Raw genomic sequence first — 27,426 nt, 5'->3', positions numbered from 1 at the left:
ACCGGCGCCCCCAGCCCTGGGGAGGGTTCCAAAGTCTCCATAACAAAACATAACAAAAGACACCCCCTGGCCCTTTACTGCTGGCAAGTCCTAGGGTCCCCAGAGCTGTGCGCCACTAGCCCTGGACCATGACCGCACCCACGTGGGAAGTTCAGCGTGGGCGTCCCCACAACCAAATGTGCATTTCTTCTAAATCCCAATGTGGCAGGTGACTTTTACCAAATGGGGTGTAGTCGGCTCCACCGGCCTATCCTCCTCAAGTCAGGCCTGCCCTCCTTCCCGGGCAGCAAAAGCATTTTACAAAACGAAGAGTCTGGAGTTTGCCCAACGCGATACTACACAAACGCCTCCTCATCGAAGCCGCCAGGGCCCTGGTTTGTAGCCCCAGGTGGCCATGGGGGGGGCGGGGGGGCTCCAGGGAGCAGGGCCCTGGGGGGCGGCAGGAGGTCCAAGGCCTCGGGGACGCAAGGCTGAATACACACCCTCCGCCTGTGCAGACCGCAGAGCCCCCTGAGGAGGATGGGTCACCGAGCAGGTGCCGATGGGGTGGGCAGCCCACAGCCCCAGGGCAGCAGGGGTCTGGGAATGCAGCCCCATGTGAACCCCTGGCCACCCCTGCTCCCAGATCATCACAAGGGCACCTTGGCTGACAGCCTTTCTCGTTAACCTGGAAACCCCCCCAACTTTGAACTTTCCTAAAGTGGCGCGTGAGCCTCAAAGAGCCGACAGGAGCAGGCTGGACAGGGAGATCCCGTTAATCCTCAGACACAAATGCCCTGAGGTACTGTGTGCACAACTGGGGACGTCTGTGGGGAATATGGGAACACCTGTGAGGAGTACTGGGGACCCCCGTGACAAGTACTATGGACCCCTATGAGGAAGGAGTACTGAGGACCCCATGAGGAGTACTGGGGAGCCCATGAGGAGTACTGAGGACCCCATGAGGAGTCCTGGGGTTCCTATGAGGAGTACTGAGGACCCCATGAGGAGTACTGAGGACCCCCATGAGGAGTACTGGGGACCCCATGAGGAGTACTGGGGATCCCATGAGGAGTACTGAGGACCCCATGAGGAGTCCTGGGGATCCTATGAGTACTGAGGACCCCATGAGGAGTACTGAGGACCCCCATGAGGAGTACTGGGGACCCCATGAGGAGTACTTGGGATCCCATGAGGAGTACTGAGGACCCCATGAGGAGTACTGGGGAGCCCATGAGGAGTACTGAGGACCCCCATGGGGAGTACTGAGGACCCCATGAGGAGTACTGGGGAGCCCATGAGGAGTACTGAGGACCCCCTGAGGAGTACTAGGGAGCCCATGAGGAGTACTGAGGACCCCATGAGGAGTCCTGGGGATCCTATGAGGAGTACTGAGGACCCCATGAGGAGTACTGGGGAGCCCATGAGGAGTACTGAGGACCCCTTGAGGAGTACTGAGGACCCCATGAGGAGTACTGGGGATCCCATGAGGAGTACTGAGGACCCCATGAGGAGTACTGAGAACCCCATGGGGAGTACTGGGGAGTACTGAGGACCCCCACAAGTACTGGAAGTTGAGCTGCAGGATAATTTCTGCCAGGGGTGGAGAGGTTCCAGAAGCCTCCACAGGACTGGCTCCCTCGTATCAGGACCAGGACGCACAATCTGGCCTGACCGCACTTGTGCACGCGGAGTCGGAGCTCTTCCTTCGCAGCAGTGTCACGCGCAGGCAGCTCTGTTCTTGGGACCCTGCCCCCCAATTACCCCCGCAGCTCACTAACACTCTGCCTTGCTCCTCGAGCCACCGAGACACCTGTCCCCACCCTCCATCCCCCCCGCTGTCGGCTGTTCTGATGGCCACACACAGACGCCTTTGCTCCGACGCCCGGCAGTCCAGTCTTATTAACCAAGGCCTTCCAAGAGCTCCTCGATGCCCCAAAATAGGATTTCCGTTCCCTGGGCCGCCGGAAGCCTTGCCGGCGTGGGAGCCCCCGGGGTGCAGGCCGCCCGCACTCATGCCTCTGGTCTGCACCCCGGCTTCCCACAGCAGATTCGGGCTTTGCAAGTGAACCGGGCCTCAGGGACGCAGCACCAGGCTGAAAGCAAGTGTGATCCGCTCCTGCCGGACTAGGCAGGCTTTCCCGGGCTGCACGGGCCATGCCTGCATCTTCTGGAAGCAAAGCTCGAGCTCCCCAGACACGTGGGGGTGGCTGCTCTCAGGACGTACCTGGTCCCAGGACGCCAGTGGGGGCGGGTTCTCCAGAACCTGGGCTTCTTCCCCAAATGTCAATGCACCTGGAGGATGGCTCACCTTCGTGGGGCTCGTAAAAGGCACAGGATTAGCGTGGAGCTCTAGGGAAAAAGGGAAAAATAAGGCCTGAAGACCAGGAGAGAGGGGATCCCAGGAGCCGTGAGCAGAAGTCCACCCAGGTGAACAGCCCTCCCGGGCGGGTCACGGCGCCGGTGCCCGTGGGACCCGCCTCTGAGAGGGCCGTGTCTGCGCCTGGTGTGGCTTCTGACTCACTAGTGAGGTGTCTCGGAGATAAGTCCGCGCTAGGCGATGCCGGGAGCCCCAAGGACGGAGCCCACGCTCCCACCTGGCCCGGAGGGCTGTCCTCCCTCTTCCGGGGCTTCTCCATCAGGAACATGGGACACAAAGCGGGGGAGCCCCAGCCCTAAAGTCTGGGCGAGGATTTGCTGGGCAAACGTGAAGACCAATAAGATGCGCCAAAGTCTCAAAGCCAGGACGTTCCCACACAAAGCCTCCCTCCGGAGGCCCCCGCCCCGCCCCCGGCACGGCCAGGCCAGCTTCCACCTGCCTCGGCTGATGGGGGTTAGACGGAACATGCATCCGAAGGAAAGCCACAGGCCGCAAAGGGGACCCTCCGCCACGTCGGCAAACCAGGGCTCCGCACGTAAACTGCCCATCTTCCAGCCTCGCCCAGAAACCCCCAGTGAGGAATTTCTGGGTGAGCATCAGTGACTGACTCTGTTTCCCCCCGAAAGGGAGGTGGGGAGACCCACTAGTGAGACCTCTGCTCTTCCCCTCAGGGAAGGTGACCTTGCCTGGAACAAGCCTTTCTTTTCTCTTCCTATAATTTCCGTGTCCTGCCTTCCTGTAAAAATCTTCCATTTTGCGCAACTCCCGAGAGCGTAACTCTACCTGCCGAAGCATGAATTGAACTTACTCAGTGGATTTTTTTTTAAGTGATCTCTACGCCCAACATAGGGCTCGAACTCACAACCCCGATACCAAGAGTCGCCGCTCCACTGACCGAGCCAGCCAGGCGCCCTGGAAGTTTGATTTTTTTTTTTTTTTAAGATTTTATTTATTTATTCCTGAGAGGCAGAAACACAGGCAGAGGGAGAAGCAGGCTCCCTGCAGGGAGCCCGACGCGGGACTCGATTCCGGGACCCCGGGGTCACGCCCTGCGCCGAAGGCAGCCTCTCAACAACCAAGCCACCCAGGCATCCCTGGAAGTTTGATTTTTAAGAATTGCACACGGTTTAAAGCCGTAGAAGCTGGTGCCGGTTTGAGGGTGTTTGTGATGCCCTTTTCTCTAGTCCTGGAGATGCTGGCAAAGGTGCGGCCCCCGGGCAGGTCCCCAGGGCGGTGCCCAGATGCACAGGTAGGAAGAGGCGGTGCTCTAGTTGGATTCCCTCGGGCTCCTCCCACACCCAGCTCTGCTCCAGGGGCTGCCGCAGCCTCTCCTGGAGGCCAGAAGCCAGGATCCCCAGGACCAGCCCTCCCCAGCACCGCCCAGCCCGTGACACTGGCCTCCGCCTCCCCCAACCCAGGACAACGTCCAGCCTGATTTAAATATTTTGAGTCAACACCACTGGATTCGAATCATGCCAATAAAAGGTGACCCAAATTAACCCACAACCATGTTCCCGAGGGTCCTTTAAAATAATGCTGTGAGTGTGGCAACCTGCCACCCATGGAGCAATATGCCAACCTGGGTATGAGGTGACTCCCCAACTAATATGTCCCCGGAAATGTCTGCGAATGAGCTAGGGTGATAAAGCGACTTCTGTTCTCTGAAAGCAAGCGAGTCCCAGAGTTGCTGCGCTCAGGCTATGAGAAGGAAACGCAGTGGAAATGTCCCGGGCAGCAAAAATTATATGAAAAAATCTTGAAGACACGTGGTCACAGAATCACATCAACAGAAATCGCTAGGGGAGAAATGGGCTGGATGAGGGACATCATTCCCCATGACCTTCACAGAGGAATGGGAGCGCTGCTTTGGCCTTGGGTTCAGTCCAGATGCAGAACCCACCCCACACGTGCGCCTCCTGGCGTCTGCAGGCCGGGTGCACCGGGTGGGTGGGAGCCGGGTGGGAGCTCAGATACGCCTCCCCTGCAAAGGAACACTGGAAATTAAGCAACCCTGTGGGATTTCTATTTTCTAGGATCAATAATGGACATCCCGTCCTGCGTTGGTGCAAGGAAACCTCAGCCCTGTGGCCGTGAAGCAGCCCCCGTAACCTGGGCACCCTGTCTCCTAGCTCCGGGGTGGCCCCCAGACTCGGGGGTTCTCAAGGTGCAGCCCCTGCACAAGCAGCAGCCCCCAGGGCCCCTGAGGCATAATGGCTGGGGCAGCCCCAGGATCTCAGTGAGCCCCCGGGGGGCCAATACCCTGGAGTGAGGAGACTCCAGGAGGGGTGGTGGGAAGGCTCTGGGCCACACGGGGCTTCCAAAGCCGAAAGCCTCGCTGACGGGCAAGCCTGGGGCCAGCTGCCGAGTGTTTTCATTCCCTGCCCTCACCTGGCCACAGGGTTAGGATGGCCCCTCTGGAGGTGGCGCCACCGGGCCCTCGGGGGCCAGCTGTCTTCCCAGGCCCTCAAGGAGCACCCCGCCCGAGGCCGAAGCCCCTGCGCCCCTGGCTCCTGCAGGGTGGGAGTCGGCCACGGGTGCCGCAGGAAGTCCCATGGTTTTAGTCACAGCCACCCTAGGCCCACTCTTCCCTCCGGGTCTGTGTGCCCCGCATCCAGTAGACAAGCACGTCGGGGCCACACACGGACGTAAGCACGGGGCCAGTTCTCAAATCATGACTTGAAACGGATTCCTCGTCTGACTGTTAAGTAAGCTCTCTGGCTTCATTCAGCTCGGGGAGCAGAGCAGGTCAGGCTCGCGCCCCCCTCCCCGTCATGACCCCGTCCCCCAGCCACGTTCACCTCTCCGGGGACCTGACCCACAGGGAAGGGAAAGGCCGGACCAGCAGCGACGCGGTGCCAGGGGTCTTTCCCGTGTGCCCCCACCACGGAGCAGGGCGGGGGCAGTGCAGCTACGCCCCAGGCCAGGTCAGGGAGACGGGGGAGAACAAGCAGCTTGGCCTGGCTTGACCTTGAAGGTGATGTTTCCAGCGCCAACCGTCCACGGCGCCTTCCCACGTTCCCCGAGGGCGCCCACCGAGCTCAGGACGTGGCTCTGGGGCCCTGCGTACAGCGGTGGTACGTGACCCTCGGGGCTCCCTGGGCCCACCGACTTCTGCTCTGCTGCCCAGTGGGGGCTGGGGGAGGCACTGGTCACCCCCCTACAAGCTCTGGCCTCTCGGGGCCAGGGGCACCCACGCCTGTGTCCAGGGGGCCGCCAGCCACCCAGAAAGATCCATGTGCAGTGACTCAAATAGGCCTGAACCGAGGTGTGGAGTCCGGGTCTTGAGCAGACGAGGGGCACCCTTCAGGGTACCAGGCTGCGGTGTGTCCGGCGGGTGTGAACCCCGCCCCGAGGCTGGGCTCGCCTCCCCGCGAGGATGCACGCACACACACAGGCTCGCCAGCGGGTCTCCTACCTCCGGGTGTGCCTGTGAGGCCGGGCAGCCTCCTGCTGAGAGAGACGCGGTCTTCTCAAAACTGTCTTCTGGAGGCGAGGGCGCAGCCGGGGCCGCCCGGGGCCGCCGAGCACCCTCTGCAGAACGGGGGCTGACGGGGGGACAGTCTGGGCTGGGGCCTCTGCCAGCCGCCCCGTGAGCCATCCCAGCGTCTCCCTCCCAGCCTCAGCCTCACGGGCTCCCACAGGCCAGGGCCATGAGGAGTGAAAGCACGGGCAAGAGACCAGCTGGAATCGCACACATCACAGGGCACAGCTACAGGCATTTCTGCAGGGCCAGGGGCAGGTCACATGGGCAAGGCCCCTGGGACCCCAGGCCTGCCCCCACCCGAGGCCAGAGCCAAGAGCTGCGCCTGGACGACGTGTGACGGCAGCAGCCCTCCTGAGCAGTGCTCTCAGGGTGCAGACCACGCAGGTGCAGGTGCCCGACGAGGCAAAAACCCTTTCTACTGCAAACAATGGGGTGGGGTGTAGAGAGGATGATGTAAACGTGGGAGAGACTCACCCGGCCCGGGGGCCCCCACCTGGCTCTGGCCACGCTCCCAGAAGATGTGTTCCTGAAGCTGCCCCCCACTCCCCGTGGGACGGCACTGCTCACACTCCAGGGAGGGACAGGGTTCCTGTGCACCCGGGGGTGCCGACGGGCACCTCAGTATTTCCAGCACCAAGAACGACTTTCCTCTCCAGGGCCAGGTGGGCCCAGCTGAGCCCAGGAAGGACCCCGATGCTCCCCCACACTTGCCGGCACCTTCTTCTTTCCCTGAGACTGGGGGACGCAGAGCACTGGAGGGACTCAGGATACCCTCCTCAGGGCCACGGCTTCATGGTAGGTGGTATGGGGGGCACTACCTGGGGCTCAGCCCCATCAAGGGAAACCTGCACCTAAGTCGCTAAGACCCCCATGTGAACAGACCCATCAGGGGGAGGGCGGGGACCCCCATGTGAACAGACGCACCAGGGGGAGGGTGGGGACCCCCATGTGAACAGACGCACCAGGGGGAGGGTAGGGACCCCCATGTGAACAGATGCACCAGGGGGAGGGTGGGGACCTGCCATGTGAAGAGACCCACCAGGGGAGGGCAGGAACCGACCCCTCATGTGAACAGATTCATCAGGGGGGGAGGCAGGGACCCCCCATGTGAACAGACCCAGCAGGGGAGGGCGGGGACCCCCATGTGAACATATGCATCAGGGGGAAGCAGGGACCTCCCATGTGAACAGACCCAGCAGGGGAGGGCGGGGACCCCCATGTGAACAGATGCATCAGGGGGAGGGCGGGGACCCCCCATGTGAACAGACCCAGCAGGGGAGGGCGGGGACCCCCATGTGAACATATGCATCAGGGGGAAGCAGGGACCTCCCATGTGAACAGACCCACCAGGGTGAGGGTGGGGACCCCCATGTGAACAGACCCACCAGGGGGAGGGTGGGGACCCCCATGTGAACAGATGCAGGGGAGGGCAGAGGAATCCCCCTGGCAGGCCTGGAGGGGGAGCTGTTCTGCCTTCTCTGTCCTGGGGCTTGTCCTTAGAGGCCACTGCCACCGTGTGCTCTGGGCATGTCCCCACTCAGGTCCTCCGGGGGCAGCAGCTCCCCCTGCGCCACCTCCCAGGTAAGGCTACGCAGCACAGACCCTCCGGGGACGCCTGGGCCTCTGTGGCTGTAAGGGGACCTCAGGTCCAGGGGGCTCAGACGTGTCCACACGCCGCAGGCTCACATAGGCACTTACGGAGCGCACGCGCACACACGCAGACACAGGCACTCCCGCCTCTGCATACTCGCAGACACGCCAGCACACACACTGAGGACAGGCACACAGTGGAAGGCCAGCTCGGTGCTGGGGTGGGCACAACAGCCAGGAGACCTCCCGTGCCTCCACGGACAGCCGCCGCGGCTGTGACTCCACTGCTTCGGACACAGGGCTCGGTACTGTGCCAAGGGGCCCTGCGTCGGTGGAATTTCTCACAAGATCCAGAGGTGTAGGTAAAAAGTGACGGTGACATCCCCAAGCCCTGTTTCCCATCCTTCTGGGGACAAAGAGGTGGTCCTGCAGAGTGACACAGGGACCACCAAGTGCCAACGGCAAGGCTCCGGGAGCTGCTGGGAGCTATTTGGGATCAAAGCAGAGTGAGGTGATAACAGCCAGAAAACCAGGTGATGGCCGCAGCGGGCAGCGTGGGGACACAGCGAGGAACTGGCCCCCCGGAACCAGCTGCTCCCGTAAACAGGCGGTAACAAGACAGGCTCAGGGAGCCGAGGCCCAGCCTGCTCCTGGCGAGCTCCGGCTGAGGACAGGGATCCCGTTCACCCTCAAAGCGCCCTGGGGGGCGGCAGGTGCGACAGTGGGGTCACGTGCACTTTCCGGAGAGGCCAGGTGTGAGGAGGGGCAGGGGCGGCCTGTCCTGCACAGGCCCCTAGGACGCGGGGCACACGCAGGCCCCGGTGGCCACCTCCGCACACCTTGCTGACCCTGGGCCCGGGGCAGGGCGCGTGGACCGTGGAACTCCCAGGGCCACGGGGCCCAGCACGACGCACACGGGTGTGCAGAGGGGCAACTGGAACGAGGCCTGCGCTCCTGCCCCACGCTCCACGGGGACCCTCGGCACCAGCCTGCCCTGTGCCCCCTGCACCCCTGCATGCCTCAGCTGCACACCCCCCTTCCCAGGGCTGGTCCGAGTCCTCCCAGGGCAAGTCTCTTTTTTTTTTTCTTAATCTTTATCAGTTCCCTTAATTATGTCCACGTTCTAACTGAATTGGGATTTTACAAGAGTTAGTTTTACTCTGTTTCACCCAGGAGACTAGACCACTTGGGGTGAGCCCTGGGAGTAGACTGGAGGGGCTGCATGTCCTGGGGGGTGCTGGGTGCCGCACGCTGTGGCAGGAGCTCGTTCCTGGGGTGGGGGGGCTCGGAGGACGACCCAGGAGCCCGCAGGTCCCACTGAGGCAGCGCTCTGAGCCTGTGATTTCCAGGTGCAGGTGAGTAAACAGACCCCGAGGCCCTGGGGGGTCAGGCCTCAGCCGGTGCTCAGCACACACGGGCCGCACTCGGCCTCCCAGCCCGCGGCTTCTCCCAGCAGGAAAGTGTGTACTTTCCACTCCACCAGTCACGGCCTTCACACGGGCTGTGCACACAGGAGGGATCCGCGGCAATCAAACACCCGCCGGGTGGACAAACAAAACCCCTCTCCAGAGCCCTACAGCTGCCTCTGCGACCCCTGGTCACCCTCCTGGCGAATGTGACGGCCCACTTCTGAGCCCCACCCCCACCCCGAGCTGGCGTGGCACCTGCAGTCAGGGCCATCTCCTCCCGTGGGGCCTCGGGGCCCCGGCTGACGCTGCAGGCACAGGACTAACCCAGCACACTGGGACACAGGAGGGGGCCAGCGGGGGCCCCGCACAGCAGCAGTGTCCCTGTGCTGTCCCTCGTGCCAGCTGTGGCCACCTGGGGCCCCTTGAGCCCATTCAGGTACGTGGATCCAGCACCTCCATCCTGTTAGCCACGTTTCCAGGGTCATGTGGGCCTGGGGCCACCACCGTGCCGCTCATGAGGACGCAGAGACGCCACAGAGGTGACAGTGTTGGAGGAGCTTCTCAGGCTGCTTTCCGTGCAGACGCTGTGGACGGAATCGGTTGGTGGTTCCCGTTGGTACTGCCACGGAGGCCCGTGGGGAGCCACCAGGAGTCCCCAGGACGGCTCCGCCCAGTCCTGGAGGCGTTTCCCACAGCTTCCCTGCGCCAGGACTGAGCCCCCAGGAGGGTCTTCTGGGACGCAAGGCACCTGAGGCAGCCGTCCAACCCTCCTTGGTTCTTGCCAAACTTCAATGAACAAAAGCCACCTCTTCAGACTTGTTTTTTAACCACAAACTCCGTGTTTCAGATCTAACACCCGACGCACAGGGCAGCACGGTGCGCACACCTTCCGGCGGCGCGTGCATCAGTCACACGGAGGCAAACAGCCGGACACTGCGGGGTCACCTTCCTGGGCTGTTAGCACAGCCCTTGCTCCCCCGCACCCCACGGAGCTCAGCTGCGTGCACGCGCAGCAGGCCGGCACCCGCGTTCACACCGGACGCTCTACCGCGCCTTTCTGATCCCCAAGGTCCCCACGGCCTGGGCGCAGTGCCCGCCTGTGGGTGCCCCCTGCCGCACGAGCATCACAGCGGCGGGGGGCGGTAATTACACTGCAGCAAAGGTGAGGGAGGTGCGGAGATCCCGGGGGACGTGCACTCACCTTCGTTCCAGGTGTCCCCAGGAAGCGGCTGCAGCAAGCACAGCAGAGGCACTGCTTGCACGAGCACCCTCCAGCCCAGCTCCCCGCAGACGGCGCCCATGGGGCCTCTTGCTCACACCCCAAACCCTGGCACCTCCGATGGGCCTGCAGTGGCGACAGCCGTCCTGTGGCCTGTCCCGTGTCCCAGTGGGGACAGCGAGCCCAGCCCTTAGCACCTTGCCAACCAGCCAATCGTGAGTGTGTTGGGTGGGGGAGCTCAGGTCTCACCCACCCATTCCCCCACCCCTCCCTCTCCATCCCCCCACCTCCTCCCTCCCCCCCCAAGGCCTGGAGCAGCCTCCCCTCAAAGGCGCCTCCTACATGGTGGGAACACACAGGGGCAAGTGTAGCTCCAGCCAGGGAGGTACCCTGGTAACGGGGAGTGACACGGGGCAGGCGCCCTGCACTCCCAGGGGAGGGCCAGCACAGGACACCTGCATGGGACACCTGCATGGCCCTCTGCCAGCTACTCCTGCTGCTGGAGGAGCAACCGTCCCAACACTCACTGTCTCAGCTTCAGGGAAGTTGAGTGTCCACAGATGAGCACTGAAACACCCTCATAGGGGACCATAAGGGATCCCAAACACCTGGGGTGCTCTGGCCACTTGGGCACAGGGCCTCCCTCCTGGTATCCTGATCCTTTCCTTCGCCTCCTCCTCCCCCGCCCCCCTCCATCCCCCCCCCCAATCTTCTCCTCTCCTTCTGCAAAGTTACAGGGAGCAATCCCACCAGCAGGACACAGATCATCACAGAAGTCATCATTCAGCCCTGAAGACTCCAGTGATCACTTTGATTTTTCTCTTAAAAATACATCACAAACAGGAAATCATAAGTACTTTTGCCTAATCCTGTTCCAAGGCAGTCTTGGAAGGGTGGGGTCTATCGGGTCCAGAACACACGCTGGCCCACAGGAGCAGCGCAGGGCCATGGGGGCACCCGCCCGGCTCTCGCCTTCTTCCTTTGTCCTTTTGCCTCAAGTGGTCTCCCCCTTAAATCCACACCAAGCAAAACTCATGACATAGTTAAATGATAAACCATGATCCAGAAATAAGATCTTCGGAAGCTGTTGCCACTTGCGGCCGCCGAGATCAAGTGATGTCAGCCTCACACCACGTGTGCTGGAGGCGGGCCGGGGACAAGGAGAGCCACTGCCGACTCTATGCAGGGAGGTCCCGTGTCCCTAGAGGCAGAGGAGCCACCAAACACCCCAAGTCACCCGGATTGTGACCCTCTGGAGACCCGTCCAGGCCTGGGGGAGCCACTCCCCGGGGGCTCTTCCGCCAGGGGCTGGAGGTCAGCAGGGGGCACGGCCCCCCACCTCCTCACAGGTCTGCCCCCAGGAGGGGACGCCCCAGGCCCCGTCCCGGCCCTCAGTCTCCCCGCCCATCCTGCTCCTCCGACTCACACAGCAAGCAGTCCCTGAGGACAGAGGTGTTCTGGTCACCTGTGCTGGGGCGCAGGGCTGTAGTCACGGCATGCAGGAAGCACGGGCAGGCCCTCCTGGGGGGCCGCTGGCAGGCACCCTAGGACCAGACCCAGGGCTGGTTCCTACCCGGCTGGCCAAGCGCCTGAGGGCTGTGCTCCCTCTGACCCCACAGCAGTGGCCTCCGAGATGCTAAGCCCAGGGCTACACCCAGCACAGGGGTGCAAAGCCGGGGTCTCCCCGGGCCTCCCGGGGTCTCTGCTGGAACCGGGGCTCAGTCAGTGGGGATCAGGGCCCCCCGTCCCCATGCTCCCAGGGGTCATCATCTGCTCATCGGGGACGGGAGGCCCTGCAGCCTGGGCCCCACCACAGGCCCGCCCACCTTCAAGGGCGGGAAGCAATCATTCTGCGCTGTGCCGCTACCTGATGCACAAGTCCGCGTGGCCTCCTGGACCTCAACATGACGAGTCAGAATTTACTTTTCTATCCAGAAAGTACATGCGTGAAGGTAAAAAGTCTAAAGGCCTATGGTGAGCAAACGGCCAGAGATGATGGACTGCATTCCAATAATACATACTACTCAGTCCCTTAAAAAATAATTTATTTTTTCATTACAAAACCGACTAGAAGAGTTTTAGAAAATACTTAAGTTTACAAAGACCAAAATGAAACATTCACAAGTCATCAGGTTTAAGTGCTGCTGCATATTTTTCCAACCTTTTTCTTTTCTTTTAAAGATTTCATCTATTCATGAGAGACACAGAGAGAGAGGCAGAGACACAGGTGAGGGAGAAGCAGGCTCCCTGTGCGGAGCCCGACGTGGGACTCGATCCCTGGACCCCGGGGTCACGGCCTGGGCTGAGGGCAGGCGCTCCACCACGGAGCCCCTGGGCGTCCCCCAACCTTTTTCTGACACCCACACGTACGTGGCTATTCTCAGACCTGGAGTCCGGTCATACCACCTGTAGCTATGATCATAAACACTGCACCATGTCAGTATGTTGTTTCTGTAACGTTACTTTGAGAGCAGAAAACACTGTCGAGCCATAGGTTATTTAACAGATCCCCTATGAATTCATATTTAGGATATTTCAGGGATTTTGGTACAACAATACAGAACACCTTTAATTATCTGTGTAAATCCCTATAATAAAAAGTATTGGGTCAAAGGGCAGACAGCCCTTTCTAAGGCTTTTCCACACGTAAAAACCCAACCAGAGCCCAGCAGTGGCTGCAGGGTTAATGTCTCTCCCGTATCCCATCCTGACCCACATCCTAGCTCAGGGTTCACGTGGAGAAGCCAAAAAACCCAGCAGAGCTCAGGCTTCCTTTCAGATCTCCCATCGGGACCCCCATAAAAGGCCACGATTCCAAGCGCAGCTCTGCCCTTCTGCCATCCACCGAGAACTGGAAGGCCGCTCGGCACCTGGCCAGCCCCACACGACGGAAGCCGCAGAGCGAGTCTCCCGGGTGCAGGACGTGACTGAGGGGCTCAGCACTGGGACAGACGAGTCTCAAAATATGTTAACTGTTCAAGTTATGTTCACGTTTCTAACCTGAGCTAACGGAACTGCAGTGGTTACTGCTCAGCACAGCAGCTTGCTGGTTTCCCTAAGCACCCGTGGGAGAGAAAGCCGTCCTCAGTCAAGGCTCTGAGACCCAGGGAAGCACGAAGCAGGGCGTCCTGCCGAGCGGAAGACAAAGACCCCCTGCGTCCTGACCCCCGGAGACAGCCTGGGTGGCCTTGCCCACACGGAGACTTGGGCCAGCCCCGAAACCATCAACACAACTCTACACGCAGAAAGAAATCACCTGTGGGTTTACAGCACTTTAGAACCTGCGTGCAAAGCTACTTGACCACAGCAGAGTTAAAATGAAGACGCTCTTCCCAGACTCGTGAAGTGACTGGTGGACACGGAGCCTGAAACGTGTAGGATTCGTTACTCTGGACGCACAGCGAAGCCTGGAGAGAGGGCCACCGATCACGCGTCAGAGGCCTGGATTCGAGTGCCATCCCTGCCACCAGCTCGGCGTGCCTGGGTGCACTGCAAGATCCACTCTGACAAAGGATCTCAGGCGTCTGTGCCGCTCCAGCCTGGACAGGCCCTCCAGCAACACCGGATGCCCAAAGGTGGGATGCAAAAATACACACGCCGGACGCCGGAGGAGCTGAGGCGCGGTGGCCACAGGGGGCGGCCAGGAGCCACTGCGCCACCACCTCGTGCTACAAACCAGTACTGTACACTCACTCTGTGCGAAACATCATTTGGATAATCAGCAGTGACCAACTTCCCAGGTCGGTAACTATCACAGCAAAAAAAAGGTTTATGAACTATCTTCAGGCTGCTTCACTGAACATCATGATTTCCAAGTCTTACTGCAGCAAGGAGAGAAGAGAGAAGAGACACTTGAAAACTGGAACGATATGAGCTTTAAAGAGTTGCTTGAGGGCAGGCAGCCCTGGTGGCTCAGCGGTTTGGCGCCACCTGCAGCCCGTGGTGTGATCCTGGAGACCCGGGATCGAGCCCCACGTCAGGTTCCCTGCATGGTCCCTCTGCCTGGGTCTCTGCCTCTCTCTCTCTCTCTCTCTGAATAAATAAATAAATAATCTTTAAAAAAAAAAAAAAAAAAGAGTTGCTTTAACAAATGCTACGTCCCACGCGAACGCTCACTGACAAGCATCAGAAACAGCACTCGCGACCCTGGGTCTTACCACGCGCTCCAACGCGCTCAAGTGGCTGGAAGACAACTGCTCAAGGTTGCAGATTCCTCTTCCGCTTACCCTAACCCCGCACCTCACTTCTCGGCCTTGACATGCCAGTTAAGACGCGTCACAGCGGCCTCCCCACAGCGGGATCGGATGGGGCAGCGTCGGTGGGGGGGGGCGGGAAGCAGGGCCAGGGGGCTCTGCGTGCTGCAGCTGGACACCCGTGTGACTGAGGCGGCCACAGGGCTGCCCCGGCCGGTTATCAGGCTCCGAGGACAGAGCCAGGGGAGGGTGGGGTGTAGAAGCCTAAACCTACCTGAAGTCTGGATAAACACAGTCTCTTTTCCTCATTTTCCACATCTTGACAACAAAACAGACACGAGAACAAGGGAGAATAAAATGTAGTATGTTTATCCAACTGTCTTTCATTAACCCAACTTTTAGCCAGAAAATTTCTGAAGAAGTAAAATGCACAGACTTGCATGGCTCTACACATGGCCCACGGCCAGCACGGCGCAGCCCCGAGCTCCCGGGCAGGGACCGGTCTATGATAGGGCTGGGATGAAGTACTGCAGGGAAACGTCCTCGTGGAGCAAATCAAAGTGGATAATCTTGTTACTGACGAGGTCTGAGGAGAGAAGAAACCCTGTCACTGCCAAGAGCCCCAGCACTGCGGCCCACCTCCCTGGGGACAGGCTGCAGTGGAGGACAGGGCACAGGAGGGGTGCACGTCGCACCGAAGCCCAGGTCAGGTGGCGCACACAGGGCGAGGGGCACATTCCTTGGGAGCCCTGCTCGCTTCAATGGCCATGAGAGGCCCTAGCGAGAGGCAGTGGTGACGGCAGGGCCACAGCCAGCACGGGCAGGAGCGCGGGGGCGGGTGAGGGGACCCCATGGAGCCCATGAGGGTAGGCCAGGCCAAGTGCCAGGCTGCGGAGGGACCAGTCACAGGGGCCGTGGGTGGGGCAGGCGGAGACCCAGGGTGTGGGGCAGAGGAGTGGGACGCTGCAGGACGCCACCCCGGGCCAGAAACCACAGACAGAAAAGCTGGTTTGAAATATCAAGCAAAGGGTAGGAGAAATCCAAGTCGTACTGTGTCACAATCCCTGGCTCATCACTGACCTCTGGGGATCCCAGTCACCTTTCTGAGGGCTCAAGCCACTCAGCTGGCCGCCTGGTGTAGAACCCACAAGGCCCGCTGTCCTGAGCGGGCCACGAGGGGGGGGGACTCAAGGGCAATGCCCCCCTCCCCCCGGGCTTCCACTCTACACAGGGCAGGGCCGGTTTGCACTGGCGCCACCCAGCAGCCTGTGCAGAGCCTGTCAGCAGACGGGAGGGCTGGCTGAAGCCTGGTCCGACCCCACACCAAGACGCAGCTCCCACCCTCAGCCCTAGAACCCACAACAGGCCAGGCCAAGGGTTCTCGGGATGCAGCGCACGCAGACCCTGGTACCCACCCCAGGATCCGGCCATTCCAGCATCTGCGACCATAACCCTGACCCTCGGTCACCGTGCCCCATCGCCCCATCTAGTGGACGTGCTCACTGCCCTCCCGTGATCTGCTTCACTGCGTGTCTCCTTCTATGGGGCTGCTCCTCCTTGGCAGGCACAGCCACCTACAATTTTCTGTTCCCGTCAGGTGCGCTCCTGGGCCATCCTGAGCGCCGCTCCCAGGTGGCCGGGCGCTCAGCCTGCCGGCTCCTCTGTGGAAGGTGTGGCTCCCTTTCAGATGCCCTGATCGGAGTGGCGAGGAGACAGAAAGAGCCATGGAAAGCTCAGGGCGAGCAAGCCCTTCCTCCTGTGTAGCCAATAACTCCTGAGAGCCAGGAGGGAGGTGCAAGCTGAGGAAGATGGGGCCGACCGCGATCCAGGGCCCACAGGCAAAGATCGGGACAGGAGGCAAACGGCCAGGTAGGGGACAACTGTAGGCAGCGCTCAGGGTTCGACCCACGAAGGCAACAGAGGCAGAGCAGGGGAGCTGGGGCCAAGCCCACTTGACGTCAGGGGCTCCTCTCAGCAGGTCAGACTGGACGATCAGCACCCGTTGTCTGGAAGCCTCCCCGGATACAGACCCACACAGCCCCGTGCCTAGCCAGCGATGCTGCAGGCCACCAGGCGCTGCTAAATCCAGGAAACCCCAAACACCCACCTGCCCGAGAACACCGGGTCCCTGTGGCTGAGCTGTGTCTGCACTGAGGAGACCACGTACCGTCACGGGCCTGCCTCTGATTATGGGATCTGAAACGTGGACAACGATACACACACACACTCACTGCACACAGCCCTCGTAGGGTTCACTTGCTGTCCAGCGAGGAACTGCAGGAGCTTCCGGATGTCTATGTGCACTTCAGCCATCTGCTCGGGGGGTCTCTCCTGAGACGCGTCTTCAGAGGCTACAATGACACGGACAGTGTGAGAGGTGACCGGGAAGTGTGGGGACTTAAACGGACGATTCCCGTTGCCACTGGCTGGCACAGCCTGGAAATACAAAGTGTGAACACAGTCGTGGCTCAGCAAGCAGCTACCGAGGCCTTCCCTCTAAAACACTGTGCAAAAAAAAAAAAAAAAAAAAAAAAAAAAAAAAAAAAATAAAACACTGTGCAAACTCCCAGGGACTCTACCTGAAATATGACCCACTCTCCCCATTTTGGTCCAAGGAAATGGTTCCTGCTAGCCCCCTGCCACATGCTGAGGAGCGGGACCACACAGCTCACATGTGACTGCTCCTCCTTGGGAACGAGGGGGAAGAAACGGTCCTTCCCCCTCTGGCCAAGCATCACACACCCTTGTTGTAACACATTAAAATAAAGAAAACGAGTAACACGGAAGGCACTCATTTCACATGGCTGTCAGCAAAGCCTCGCCAGGTGGACCTCCCATGGCTGGATCAGCACATGCTTCGCTATAGAGTGGACCCCCCTAGGATGCACCTCTCTTAACGCAACGTGCACTGACACACCCTAACTGTAGCACCGGGGGTCCTATCACACGGTTGAGAACGTTGGAGGGGGCCCCAGGGGCTCAGTGGTTGAGCACCTGCCTTCGGCTCAGGTCATGACCTCAGGGTCCTGGGATCGAGCCCTGTATCTGGCTCCCTGCTCAGCGGGGAGCGTGCTTCTCCCTCTGCCTCTCCCCGACTCAGCTCTTGCTCAAACAAATAAAATAAAATACTTTTAAAACTTTAGAGAAAGAACAGAACACACCCGGGATCGATCCGTTTTCCACATCATCAATGGACGTCCCAGGGCCCCGTGTGGCGTCCGCTCCAGCACCCGCTCTGTGTGTCCCAGGAGCTCTGCAGGCACCACTGGGCCCCCTCACCCCCGGCGCCCCTGTCACCCTGTCACTTGCCGCAACTGAACTGGTCCCGTGATGTCCCAACACCACAGAGGGGACGAAACATCAGGTCAGGCGAAGAAAGCTGTTATGTGCTAACCTAGTCCATAAATACTAGGGACTGCAGCGGCAGGAGGTGAACCCTGTCTACCCGGTGTCACTATTCCAGGGCAGAAATGGGCAGATACGGGCCCCTGGGGCCCCAGGGACCACAGGTGCAGGCGCTGCTCCTCAGGCCAAGGCGGCTGAGCTTCCCCAAGCCTGAGACCCCGTCAGCCGCATTTCTCCCGTTCTGCAGGCAGAGATCTGAGCAAGCTGTGCCCCCCGAAACCACGTGTTCCACACACAACACGACCCCTGGGAACACGTACCGGGCGGAGGGTTCCCAAGGTCTTTGAAGTGAGTTGTGACACACACTAGTTCTGTTTCTATTTTCAAGTTCAACTCTCCGCTGAGGTTTGCTTCCATGATCTGCAAATGGAGTATTTTACAGTCTTAAAAAAGAAGGAAACAAAAGGGGGAGAAAGAAGATCAGCTCCTGCTAAACCAGGCAACACAGCGGCCGCCAGCTGCAGCCCCCTCGGGGAGGGAGGCCCACCCGACACCCCGCAGCCCCCGCGGCCCCCGCAGGAGGGCCCATCAGAGCAGAGACCGGGGAGAGGCGGCAGCAGCCTGGCCCCAGGATCTTGGCAGGTGCCCGCGCGGACAGGAAGCCATGGGGGCGAAGCACAAGGGGAGTGGAACGGGAGGGGGGTTTCCAGGAGGGGAGGACAAAGAGCGAGAAGGGATAGCGGAGGGGCCGCCGTGGAGGCGGCGTGCTGTGACGTGCCGTGGTCACAGCAGGACAGAGCCCTAAGCCCTGAACCTCAAAACCATCTGGGGTCCCACTCTCATGCCGAAAATGAGAACCCGTGCTCTAGAGGATTCCTCAAAGGACTGTGGTCAAGCCCCAAAGGACTGTGGTCAGAGAAGACAGCCAGCACGGTGGCAAGAGCGCTCGGAGACGCAGGGTCCAAGCAGCCGCGTCCAGCTCCGCGAGGGCAAACCGCCGGGAACAGAAGGGAGACAGCAGAGCCCGAGTTGGGGCCGGGTCGCCGGTAGAGACAGCGGAGGAGGACACGGGATGGCATGGTGCCCAGCAGCAACACGGAGCCCTGGGCAGCACATGAGGGCCCAGCGGTCCCCGGGAGCCCTGGAAATGGGGAGGGGATGCACCTGCATCCGCCTGCGGGGAACGCTGCCCGCACAGAGGAAGGCCGGCCAGAGCGGCTCACGGCAGGCTCCAGAGAAGGCCCCTCGCCACGCCTGTCCCCACCGCGAAAGCCACTCCTCGCAGTGACTCAATCAGAGCGGAAGCCCGCCCGCCCTGGAGAGCACGCGGTACAGGCCAGGGTGGCGGGAACGCCGAGCAACACGACTCCCAGGTCGTCTGTCCCAAGCGACCCTCTGGGAGGCGGCTCGACGGGACCGCAGGCAGTCTGCTGTCCCCGTACGGCGCAAGCAACACCCGCGCCACTTACAGGGGAATGTGGGAGCAGAGTCCCATGGGAGCGTTTCCGTGCTGACAACGGGGACATCCTCAACTGCTACAAACAGGAGGGGCATGTGGAAATCAGGAGAAGCTTGTCCACAGCTGTATTCTCTAAGCTGTCAAACCCATATTCTAACTACAAATGCAACGTAACTACAAAACTTTGAGAATCTCCTGGGAACATAACCCGTTTTTAAAAACCAAGCTCAGGAGTGCCCGGGGGGCTCAGTGGGTGAAGCCTCTGCCATCGGCTCAGGCCATGATCTCGGGGTCCTGGGATCGAGCCCCGTGTCGGGCTCCCTGCGCGGAGGGGGGCTGCTTCTCCCTCCGCCTGCCCGTCCCCCTGCTTGTGCGTGTGTGTGCATGTACTCTCCCTGTCAAATAAATAAGTTCTTTATCACAATTAAAAAAAAAAAAGGGAAAAAACCAGACTCAAGGTTGGGAGGTGAGATTTCCAAATTTCGAAAGGTCTGGAGATGTGGCATTTCCGTCTGCACTGCCAGCAGAGTGGCTTGGTGACCTGCACTGAGGGACAGGCCCCGGCCAATCCCCAGAACCCGCCTCCCAGTCTCCCAGCCTACGCCACTTCCAAGGTCACAGACAGCTCTCCTTTCCAGCTGCAGCCTCCACCACCAACCAGCACGCTTGGGTAACGGGACTAAACCCACCAGTGAGGTTCACAGAAAGATGCGTGTGCCGCCGTATAGCCCACGGCCTCGCGGACCAGCCCATGGCATGCGGTCTCTCTCCCAGGTGTCGGCACCTGCCCCCCTCTAAAGCCGGAGGTCTTCGGGAATCCACAGAGCTGTCTGCAAGTCGGCAGTTTTGGTTACCCACCAAACCCAGAGGCTGGTGGGAAACCTGAGACCTGCGGGGAGTCGGGGGGGGACTCGGCCCGCAAGGCTCTGGGCTCGGGCAGCCGCATCTGTACGCAGCAAGCGCAGTCTGATATTCCTCATTCCTGTCCCTTAATACCTGTGAACTCAAGTATTTCTCATTCTAGAAACAAAATTAAAAACCTCTCTGAACTTGACTGAGCACTTATCTGGAGTTTAAGATTTTTATTTCTAGGTCATCTCTACCCCCGACGTGGGGCTTGAACTCACAAGCCTGAGACCGTGAGCAGGAGAGGCGCAGAAGCCAGGCAAGGACCCACAGGCTCCGAGCGTCCCAGGCGCCTCTGATGACTTGAAATTGAATAGGAAACAGTCCTCCAAAGATCGGACTGTTGCATAATCTTGGAAACATGCCCTCGAACGTTAAGTGCTTGCTGTCAACTCTCCATGTGAACCCAGACACATGCTGTCGCATTTCTGAGCCCATCCTCCTGGAATCCAGCACAGAACCTGAGCAAAATAACATAAAACAACCTGCAGGTTCTCACTGCCTTTGAAGTGGTTTCACATCAAGATTTCATTCAGGAAAGCAGCCTGCCAGGCTCTCCTAAGCTTTCTTCTGATCCTAAAACCGAAGTGATCGCACACGAGCCCACCCACTGGGGCACCAGCAGGGTCTGGAGTGTAATGGCCACCAAAACTCAGGGACAGAGGGACAAAGGCCTAGTCCTCTGAGCGCGGGCCACCGAAGGCTGGCTGTGACCATCCTTGGGAACATCAACCGCTCCAACGTTACTCTATTTCTCACGGGGCTGGGAAAGCCCTTACTTCTCTGTGATTTCGCCAGTGACCGTCCCCTACCACTTCTAAGCGTGACCCAGTGCGCTGGGCAGCCAGCAGGAAGCGTCCAGAGCAGCAAAGCTCCCATGAAGATGTGCCATCCTGCTCACCTCGGGGGATACCTGGCACAAGGCCAATGGGCTGCACGGTGTGGCCAGGAGGGGCCTCAGGCCCACGTGGCCCGAGGACCACCCCTTGCCACAGCGTCACAATACCATCACCCCTGCTTTAACCACAAAGCTGACGAGTGCAGTTTCTGAGCTGAGGGCAGGCGGAGCAGGACGGGGCTCTCACCTCGGCCACTGCAGGCGGTGCCAGGCCAGGCAGCAGGCACACCAGGCTGCGCATCGGGACTTGGTCCCAGACCCCAACCCACACCTCCTGAACCAGAACGTCAGCTGGCTCTCCCTGCAGGCCTCCCCGCTCCTGCCTGGGACCCCAAGTACAGCCGCACGGGCCCCACCCCGTACCCAGGAGGTAGGGAAAGACCGGGGGGCTCAGCCCGGGTGTCAGCACCTCCTGGAGGGGGATCTGCGCAGGCTGAGCCCCCTCCTTTCCCTCTCTCCCCCTTCGGACGCAGACTTCTGGTCAGGCTCACTGAGCTGTGTGCCTGGCCACTCCAGAATACTTCCCAGCAAGAGTTCCAGACTGTAGCAGCCACGGCATGAAATCTGTTTTTAAACATTCCAGAGAGGGCAGCCCCGGTGGCGCAGCGGTTTAGTGCCGCCTGCAGCCCGGGGCGTGGTCCTGGAGACCCGGGATCGAGTCCCACGTCAGGCTCTCTGTGTGGTGCCTGCTTCTCCCTCTGCCTGTGTCTCTGCCTCTCTCTCTCTGTCTCTATGAATAAATAAAATAAAATCTTTAAAAAATTTTAGAAAATAAATAAATAGGGATCCCTGGGTGGCGCAGCGGTTTGGCGCCTGCCTTTGGCCCAGGGCGCGATCCTGGAGACCCTGGATCGAATCCCACGTCAGGCTCCCGGTGCATGGAGCCTGCTTCTCCCTCTGCCTGTGTCTCTGCCTCTCTCTCTCTCTGTGACTATCATAAATAAATTAAAAAAAAAAGAAAAGAAATAAATAAACATTCCAGAGAGAGAAAAACATCTCTGATGGCTCTGGGCCCCTGTGCTGAGTCATTTCCACTGAACCAAAAGAACACTCAGAGCCCTGGATTAACTGCCCTGCCTGTCCCCCCATGTGCCTCACGAAGCCCCTCAGAGCCTCTTGGGGGTGCCCAGAGTTGCCCCAGAGGAAGCTCCCAGCCTGACAGCTGGATTCACGTGAAAGCAGCCACAAGAAAACGCAGACATTTGGGGGTAGCCTCGTCCCGGGCTAAGTGGACAGGACCCTCCATTCACGGCCAGCACCAGTGACTCCTTAAACAAACACGTATTAGCAGATCAAACATGGAACGTCGTGTCCAACATAGGAAAGAAGGCCCAAAACCGCTAAACACATCCTCACGAGGCCACAGATGCAAATACACGGGACGAGGGCCACGGTGGATGCTCTCCCCGAGGGGAGGCAGCAGAGAAGCCCCAGAACAGGATTCTGCTGGCAGCTGTGAAAGTGCTGGCTCTGCACCCAGGCCAGGTCTCCGGGGCGCCCGGACACCACAAGGCGGGGCATGAAGGCATCCATACCTCCAGCAGGCGCGGCCTTCTCCCAGGGCACGCGGCCCAAGCCAAATGCTTGTAAGATACGTGAAATGCCCTTTTCTGAAGAAGTCACCACTTACAAGGTGATTGCTGATGTTCTTCATTTTTTCCACGATGCTCTTCATCGTCTTCAAGGCTGGTAAGTAAATACTAACCTACAAAACCAACGAGGAACATCGAAGGTGTTAGAAACATGATCACGGTCAGGTAGTGACAGGGGCTCACTACCCGTCTGCGATGCGTGTGTGCTTAGCAGCTCTCAAGGCCCGTTCTCTAGTTGTCTGAATAAAGTTCCTTTAAAAACACGAAAAGAAGGACGCCTGGGTGGCTCAGTGGTTGAGCATCTACCGTTGGCACAAGGCGGGACCCCAGGGTCCTGGGATCGAGTCCCGCGTCGGGCTCCCTGCACGGAGGCTGCTTCTCCCTCTGCCTGGGTCTCTGCCTCTCTCTCTGTGTCTCTCAGGAATAAGTAAAATCTTTAAAACACAAAAATATGAAAAGAAAAACAACTTTACCACCCTGCTACCTCCTCCTGCCTCTGGTCACCTGGGCGACGGCGTCCCTGTGGGCATCCGCCTGGGGCCAGGCCGGCAGCCCTTTAGCCAAGATGCCCCTGCACGGCCGGCGGGATGATGCAGCACCATCCTCTGCCCTGCAGGGCCACAGCCACACGCTGGCCCCACCCCACACGGATAAACCCTGCGAGGGAGCCTGGCTCCAGCCCTCAGCCCGGGCTCCGAACAGCGCCTGAGACGGTGCGGTCCCTGTAGGGACCTGCCAGCAGGAGTAAACGGTCTCCCCAGTCTGTGTCAACACTTCCCTTTCCAGAAATTGTGAGCAAGAGGCGGAGGACTCTGTGGCACCGCCCTGACTCTCGGGGGCTCTGGGAGGCCCCCCGGCAGGACCCGCTCTTATACACGTCCTGGACAGCGCTCCCCACAGATCTGTCCCCTCTGTGCCCCGCTAACTCCAGTGCTACGACCCAAGCACTTCTCTCTCCGTGTGTCGCGTGTGGTGTTTCCGCCAAGTGCAGCGCTATCTTTAGGTATTTTACATAATCCACAAAAGGCAATTACTGCAATTCTTTTCCTGAAGTATCCTTTAAAAATGACTAGCATTTCCTCTCAGGTACTGTATGATTTTTAAATAAAATAAACTACAAGACCGTATCTGAAATCAGGGAACTGGAATCACAGCACTGAACACGTCACGAGCGAAAGACAACTGGCATCACTCACATCGGAGTCTGGGATGGTAGGTTCTTGCAAATCCTTCCACAGCTTTCTAGGAATAACCTTGACGGGGATGTCATGGGTCACCACGCGACTGCTGCTCGACACAGATAACTGTCAAGAGAAAAATTAAAACATATTCTCGTAGCGTGAATTAAAAAGACAGAATAACTGAAGGATAAATGGAAACTGGGTACCCAAATCTAAGTGGAACGGCCTCAATTTGTTCATCAAGGCACATTCACCAGATATTTAGTGCAGGCCTGTTTGGCTCTTAATCCTGTAACAGGTTAGATGTGTGGGAAGTAACACAGGGTCCCCAAGTTCCAGGGGCACAGGTGGGTCAATGAGCAAGAAAACCAACACCCACAGGGGCATCCGGGGCTCAGTCGGTGAAGCATCTGCCTCTAGCTCAGGCCATGATCTTGGGGTCCTGGGATCGAGCCCCGAGTGGGGCTCCCTGCTCGGCGGGGGTCTGCCTCTCCCTCCGCCTCTCCTCCTCCCCCACTGCTCAGGTGCACACATGCAAACATGTGTTTTCTCAAATAACTAAATAAGTAATCTTTAAAAAAGGGAGGTGGCTGCATTGAGGGAAGGTGAGGAGGAAGGGCACTGGGCTGCAGGTCTCAGGGAGCCAGAAAGGGAGACATTCCAAATGGAAGCCTGAGGGCCCCCAAAGTCTGGGAGCTGGGAAAGAAGAGGATGCTCCAGGGGACCATGTGGACGGCGGGAGTCGGTGATTTGGCTCCAAGACAGCGGGGGCCAGGCGCGCAGGGTTCTGGACATCATGGTAAGACACGTCAACCCCATCCTGTGGGTCAAGAGAGCCTACAAGGTGTGTGTCCCGAGGACAGCCAGGCAACAGAGGCTTCTGGAAGCAGCACTGACAGGTGTGCATGCTGGGAGAACAGGAGGTCACCCGAAGGTGTCAGAGGGGACGTGGGGAAGTCCTCCCAAGGTGCAAACAGACAGAGAGCATGATTTGTGCACGAGGTGACCACACCTGTAATGGGAACACGCAGTCGGAAGCGGGGTGGGGAGGGCCCTGGCACGGGGAAAGACAGGGTCCCAGCCCGCGGCAGGAGCGCAGCACCATTTACACACGAGGGGGCCTGACTCCCGTGGAAAGCAAGTGTCTGCGCGCACATCCCTCCTGCTGGTAAGCCAACTAGCTTCCCGTGTGCTGCTGCAAAGTCCGGATTCACAGCCACTGGTAACCCGGCCGGGGCCGGCTCGGCGCTGCCCCCCACTCACCAGCTCTATCGAGACCGTGAGGCAGGGAAAGTGCTTATTAGTCAGCTTGATCTTCAAGGCTCTGGCGTTCTGGGCCGTTTTCAAAGCTCGAGATAAATTTTCCGCGGTTAGGTCTAAATAGATGGCGTTGTTCTCCGCAGAGATGCCCTCCATCTGGAACTCGCTGAAGAAGTTCTCCTGAGGGAAGGCGAGGAGGGGACCCTGTGGCCTTTCCCAGGGCTCCCGCGGAGGTGCCCGGGCCGCCCGCGCCTCCTCTCACCTGCTCCAGCTCACACCACATGCTCACCCCTGCGCTGGCCACTCTGTCCGACAGCACGAAGTTCAGCTTCTCCGGGCTGATGCGCAGCGTGCAGGTCTTGGCCAGCTTGGCGATCATGGCACTGACCCCTGCGGGGAGCGAGGGCGCAGGGCAGCTGCTTCAGGAGGCTGGTGCGAAGGGGCCCGGTGCAGCGCCCGGGGAGGGGGGGGGAGGGGGACGGGACGGGACGGAGCGGGGACGGGGAGGGGGAGGGGACGGGGCGGGGACGGGGCGGGGAGGGGGAGGGACGGGGAGGGGGAGGGGACGGGGACGGGACGGCGGCGCGGGGCTCCCTCTCACGCTGGGCCACAGGGCTGCAGGCCGAGCGGAGGAGAGCCCAGGGCCCCCCCCCACGCTCGTCTGGCCCAAGGCAACTTCCCCGACCGTCCTGGGCGCCGGCTCAGCCCGCGGGCCCCACCGGCCTCCAGCCCCCCTTCCCCCCCTTCCCCCCCTTCCCGGGGGCCCATCACCCCCCCGCCCCGCGCCGACGCTCTGCCCCACGCCCTTCTCCCCGTCGCCGCGCGCCCCGGCATCCGCCGGCCCCCGCCCCCGCGCCGCCCCCGCGCCCTCCCCGCCGCCGCTCACGGGTGAAGTGGTTCAGACAGGCCGCGTCCACGATCTTGGCCCGAAACTTCATGGCGGGACCCGCGCCGCCCGGGCCGGCGGGCGCTCCCCACGTGCCTGCAGCCGACCGCCGGACACCGCGCCGCGCGGGGAGGGCGTCAGCGCACGGCGGGGCGGGCGACCGGGGTCACATCCGGGGGAGGCGGGGATGGGGGGGGGCTCACGTCCGGGGGGCGGGGCTCCGGGGCACATCCGGGGCGGGGCTCCGGGGCACATCCGGGGGCGGGGGCGGGGGCGGGGGTGGGGCGGCCGCGCCCCGGAGGCCCCGCGCCGTGAGGTTCCCCCCCGAGGAGCAGGTCCCGGGCTCAGTGCGGGTCTCGCTCCAGGTCACGCCCCGGGACGGGGTCCGGGTCTCGCCCTGGGGTCAGGTCGCTCCGGGTCGCGCTCCCGGGGCCGTGGGGTGGGAGGGCTCCGGGGGCTCCTGCGCCGCCTGGTCGTCACCCGGGAGTGACGGGAGTCTCTGCGGCCTCGGGCTTCGCGGGGACGCCCTGACACCCTCTTTCCGACTGTTGTGAACACACACGTGAGACCGACGGTTTATTCACGAGGGATGAAGCACAAGCACCGCCCGGTGTACGGGTCCGCACCGCGGCGGCGGCCCTCCTGGCCCCGAGGGAGCCGGGTGACGCGCTTCTACTTCTGAGTCTCTCGGGGCTCGAGGCCCCTGAAGATGAAAGGGTCTTCGCCAACCGGAGACGGGCTCGCGCGGCCTGGCGGGAGGAGGCGGGACGCTGCTGCGGGGCGGGGCGGGGCGGGGCGGGGCGGGGCGGGTGCTGCAGCGACGGCCGGCACCGGCAGAGGACGCTCGTGTGCTGATGCGCTCCGATATCCTACAACTTTTTAAAAATGTCTTATTCATTTATTCACGAGGGACACACGCAGGACAGAGGCGGAGACCCAGGCGGAGGCAGAAGCAGGCCGCACGCAGGGAGCCCGCCGGGGACCCGACCCGACCCAGACCCGGACCGGACCGGACCGGACCGCCGCAGCAGCCCCCAGCCCGAGCGCCGGCCGCCCCCCGTGTCGGGCGCTGATGGGCGCGCTCGCCCCGCCTGCACTCAGGGTGTCCGTCGAAACACGCGCACTTAGTCCCCCGGTGTTTCCGGCGCCCTTCTCTGGGCCTTTCTAGTCCTTGTTGGTTTCGCCCTCTTTCCCCCTTAGAATCCCTTGCCGGACGGGCTCAGCGGTCCTGAACTCCTTTATTCGTTGCCTGTCTGGGGAACTCCCGATCTCTCCTTCCGTCCTGGACGACAGCCTCGCCGAAGAAAGGATTCTTGGCTGCGCACTATTCCCATTCAGCAAATTGAACATGTCCTTCCCCTCCTTTCTGGGCTGCCGAGTCTGTGGGCAGATCCGCCGAAACTCGACTCACCTCCTCGTCGGTCGGGGACTCCCGCCCCCGCAGCCCCGCCTCGGCCGTCAGGACCCTTTCCTTGTCTGTGTGTCTCGTGAGTCCAGCTGCCCTGTGCCCCGGCGGCGTCGGCTGCTCGCGAACTTAGTGGGAGTTCTCTGTGCTCTCGGTTTCAGTGTCTGTGTCCTTCCTCGGGTTAGAGAAGTTTACATAATTTGTCCAAGTAAAACTTCTGCCCCTTTTTCTCTCTCTTCA

The 27,426-nt window shown here is 60.7% G+C and overlaps 1 protein-coding gene and 2 long non-coding RNA genes across 14 annotated transcripts; 2 read left to right on the top strand and 1 right to left on the bottom strand.

The window, feature by feature from the left end:
- The first annotated feature begins 42 nt into the window (after positions 1–42).
- Positions 43–14,136, top strand: LOC112651062 (uncharacterized). 3 transcript variants are annotated; one of them, XR_003130580.3, is made up of 6 exons: positions 43–374; positions 702–781; positions 4,393–6,227; positions 6,500–6,638; positions 7,385–10,276; positions 10,799–14,136. It is a non-coding gene; the product is annotated as an uncharacterized LOC112651062 (long non-coding RNA). The 3 variants fall into 3 exon arrangements; XR_003130579.3 differs by having other exon boundaries at positions 10,793–14,136; XR_007402830.1 differs by having other exon boundaries at positions 4,393–6,233.
- On the bottom strand, positions 12,090–25,950 carry HUS1 (HUS1 checkpoint clamp component). 10 transcript variants are annotated; one of them, XM_025420024.3, is made up of 9 exons: positions 25,782–25,948; positions 25,185–25,285; positions 24,899–25,075; positions 23,651–23,758; positions 22,493–22,567; positions 17,920–18,019; positions 16,486–16,605; positions 15,833–15,946; positions 14,608–14,840 (listed from the first exon to the last, which is right to left on the bottom strand). In XM_025420024.3, the coding sequence occupies exons 1-9, from the start codon at positions 25,831–25,833 to the stop codon at positions 14,758–14,760; spliced, it is 930 nt and encodes a 309-aa protein (XP_025275809.2). In that variant the 5' UTR covers positions 25,834–25,948; the 3' UTR covers positions 14,608–14,757. The 10 variants fall into 10 exon arrangements, with proteins under 10 accessions (XP_048951234.1, XP_048951235.1, XP_025275809.2 ...); XM_035705365.2 differs by having other exon boundaries at positions 15,761–15,946; positions 25,158–25,285; positions 25,782–25,947; XM_025420014.3 differs by having other exon boundaries at positions 25,158–25,285; positions 25,782–25,947.
- LOC112642455 (uncharacterized) lies at positions 25,194–27,426 on the top strand. The gene is made up of 2 exons (XR_003125265.3): positions 25,194–25,327; positions 26,691–27,426. It is a non-coding gene; the product is annotated as an uncharacterized LOC112642455 (long non-coding RNA).

This window comes from Canis lupus, chromosome 16 (genome assembly GCF_003254725.2).
Source record: "Canis lupus dingo isolate Sandy chromosome 16, ASM325472v2, whole genome shotgun sequence".
In the NCBI taxonomy this organism is placed as follows: Eukaryota; Metazoa; Chordata; class Mammalia; order Carnivora; family Canidae; genus Canis; species Canis lupus.
The sequence above is the reverse complement of the archived record's forward strand: the minus strand, read 5'-3'. Positions and strand labels throughout refer to the sequence as shown.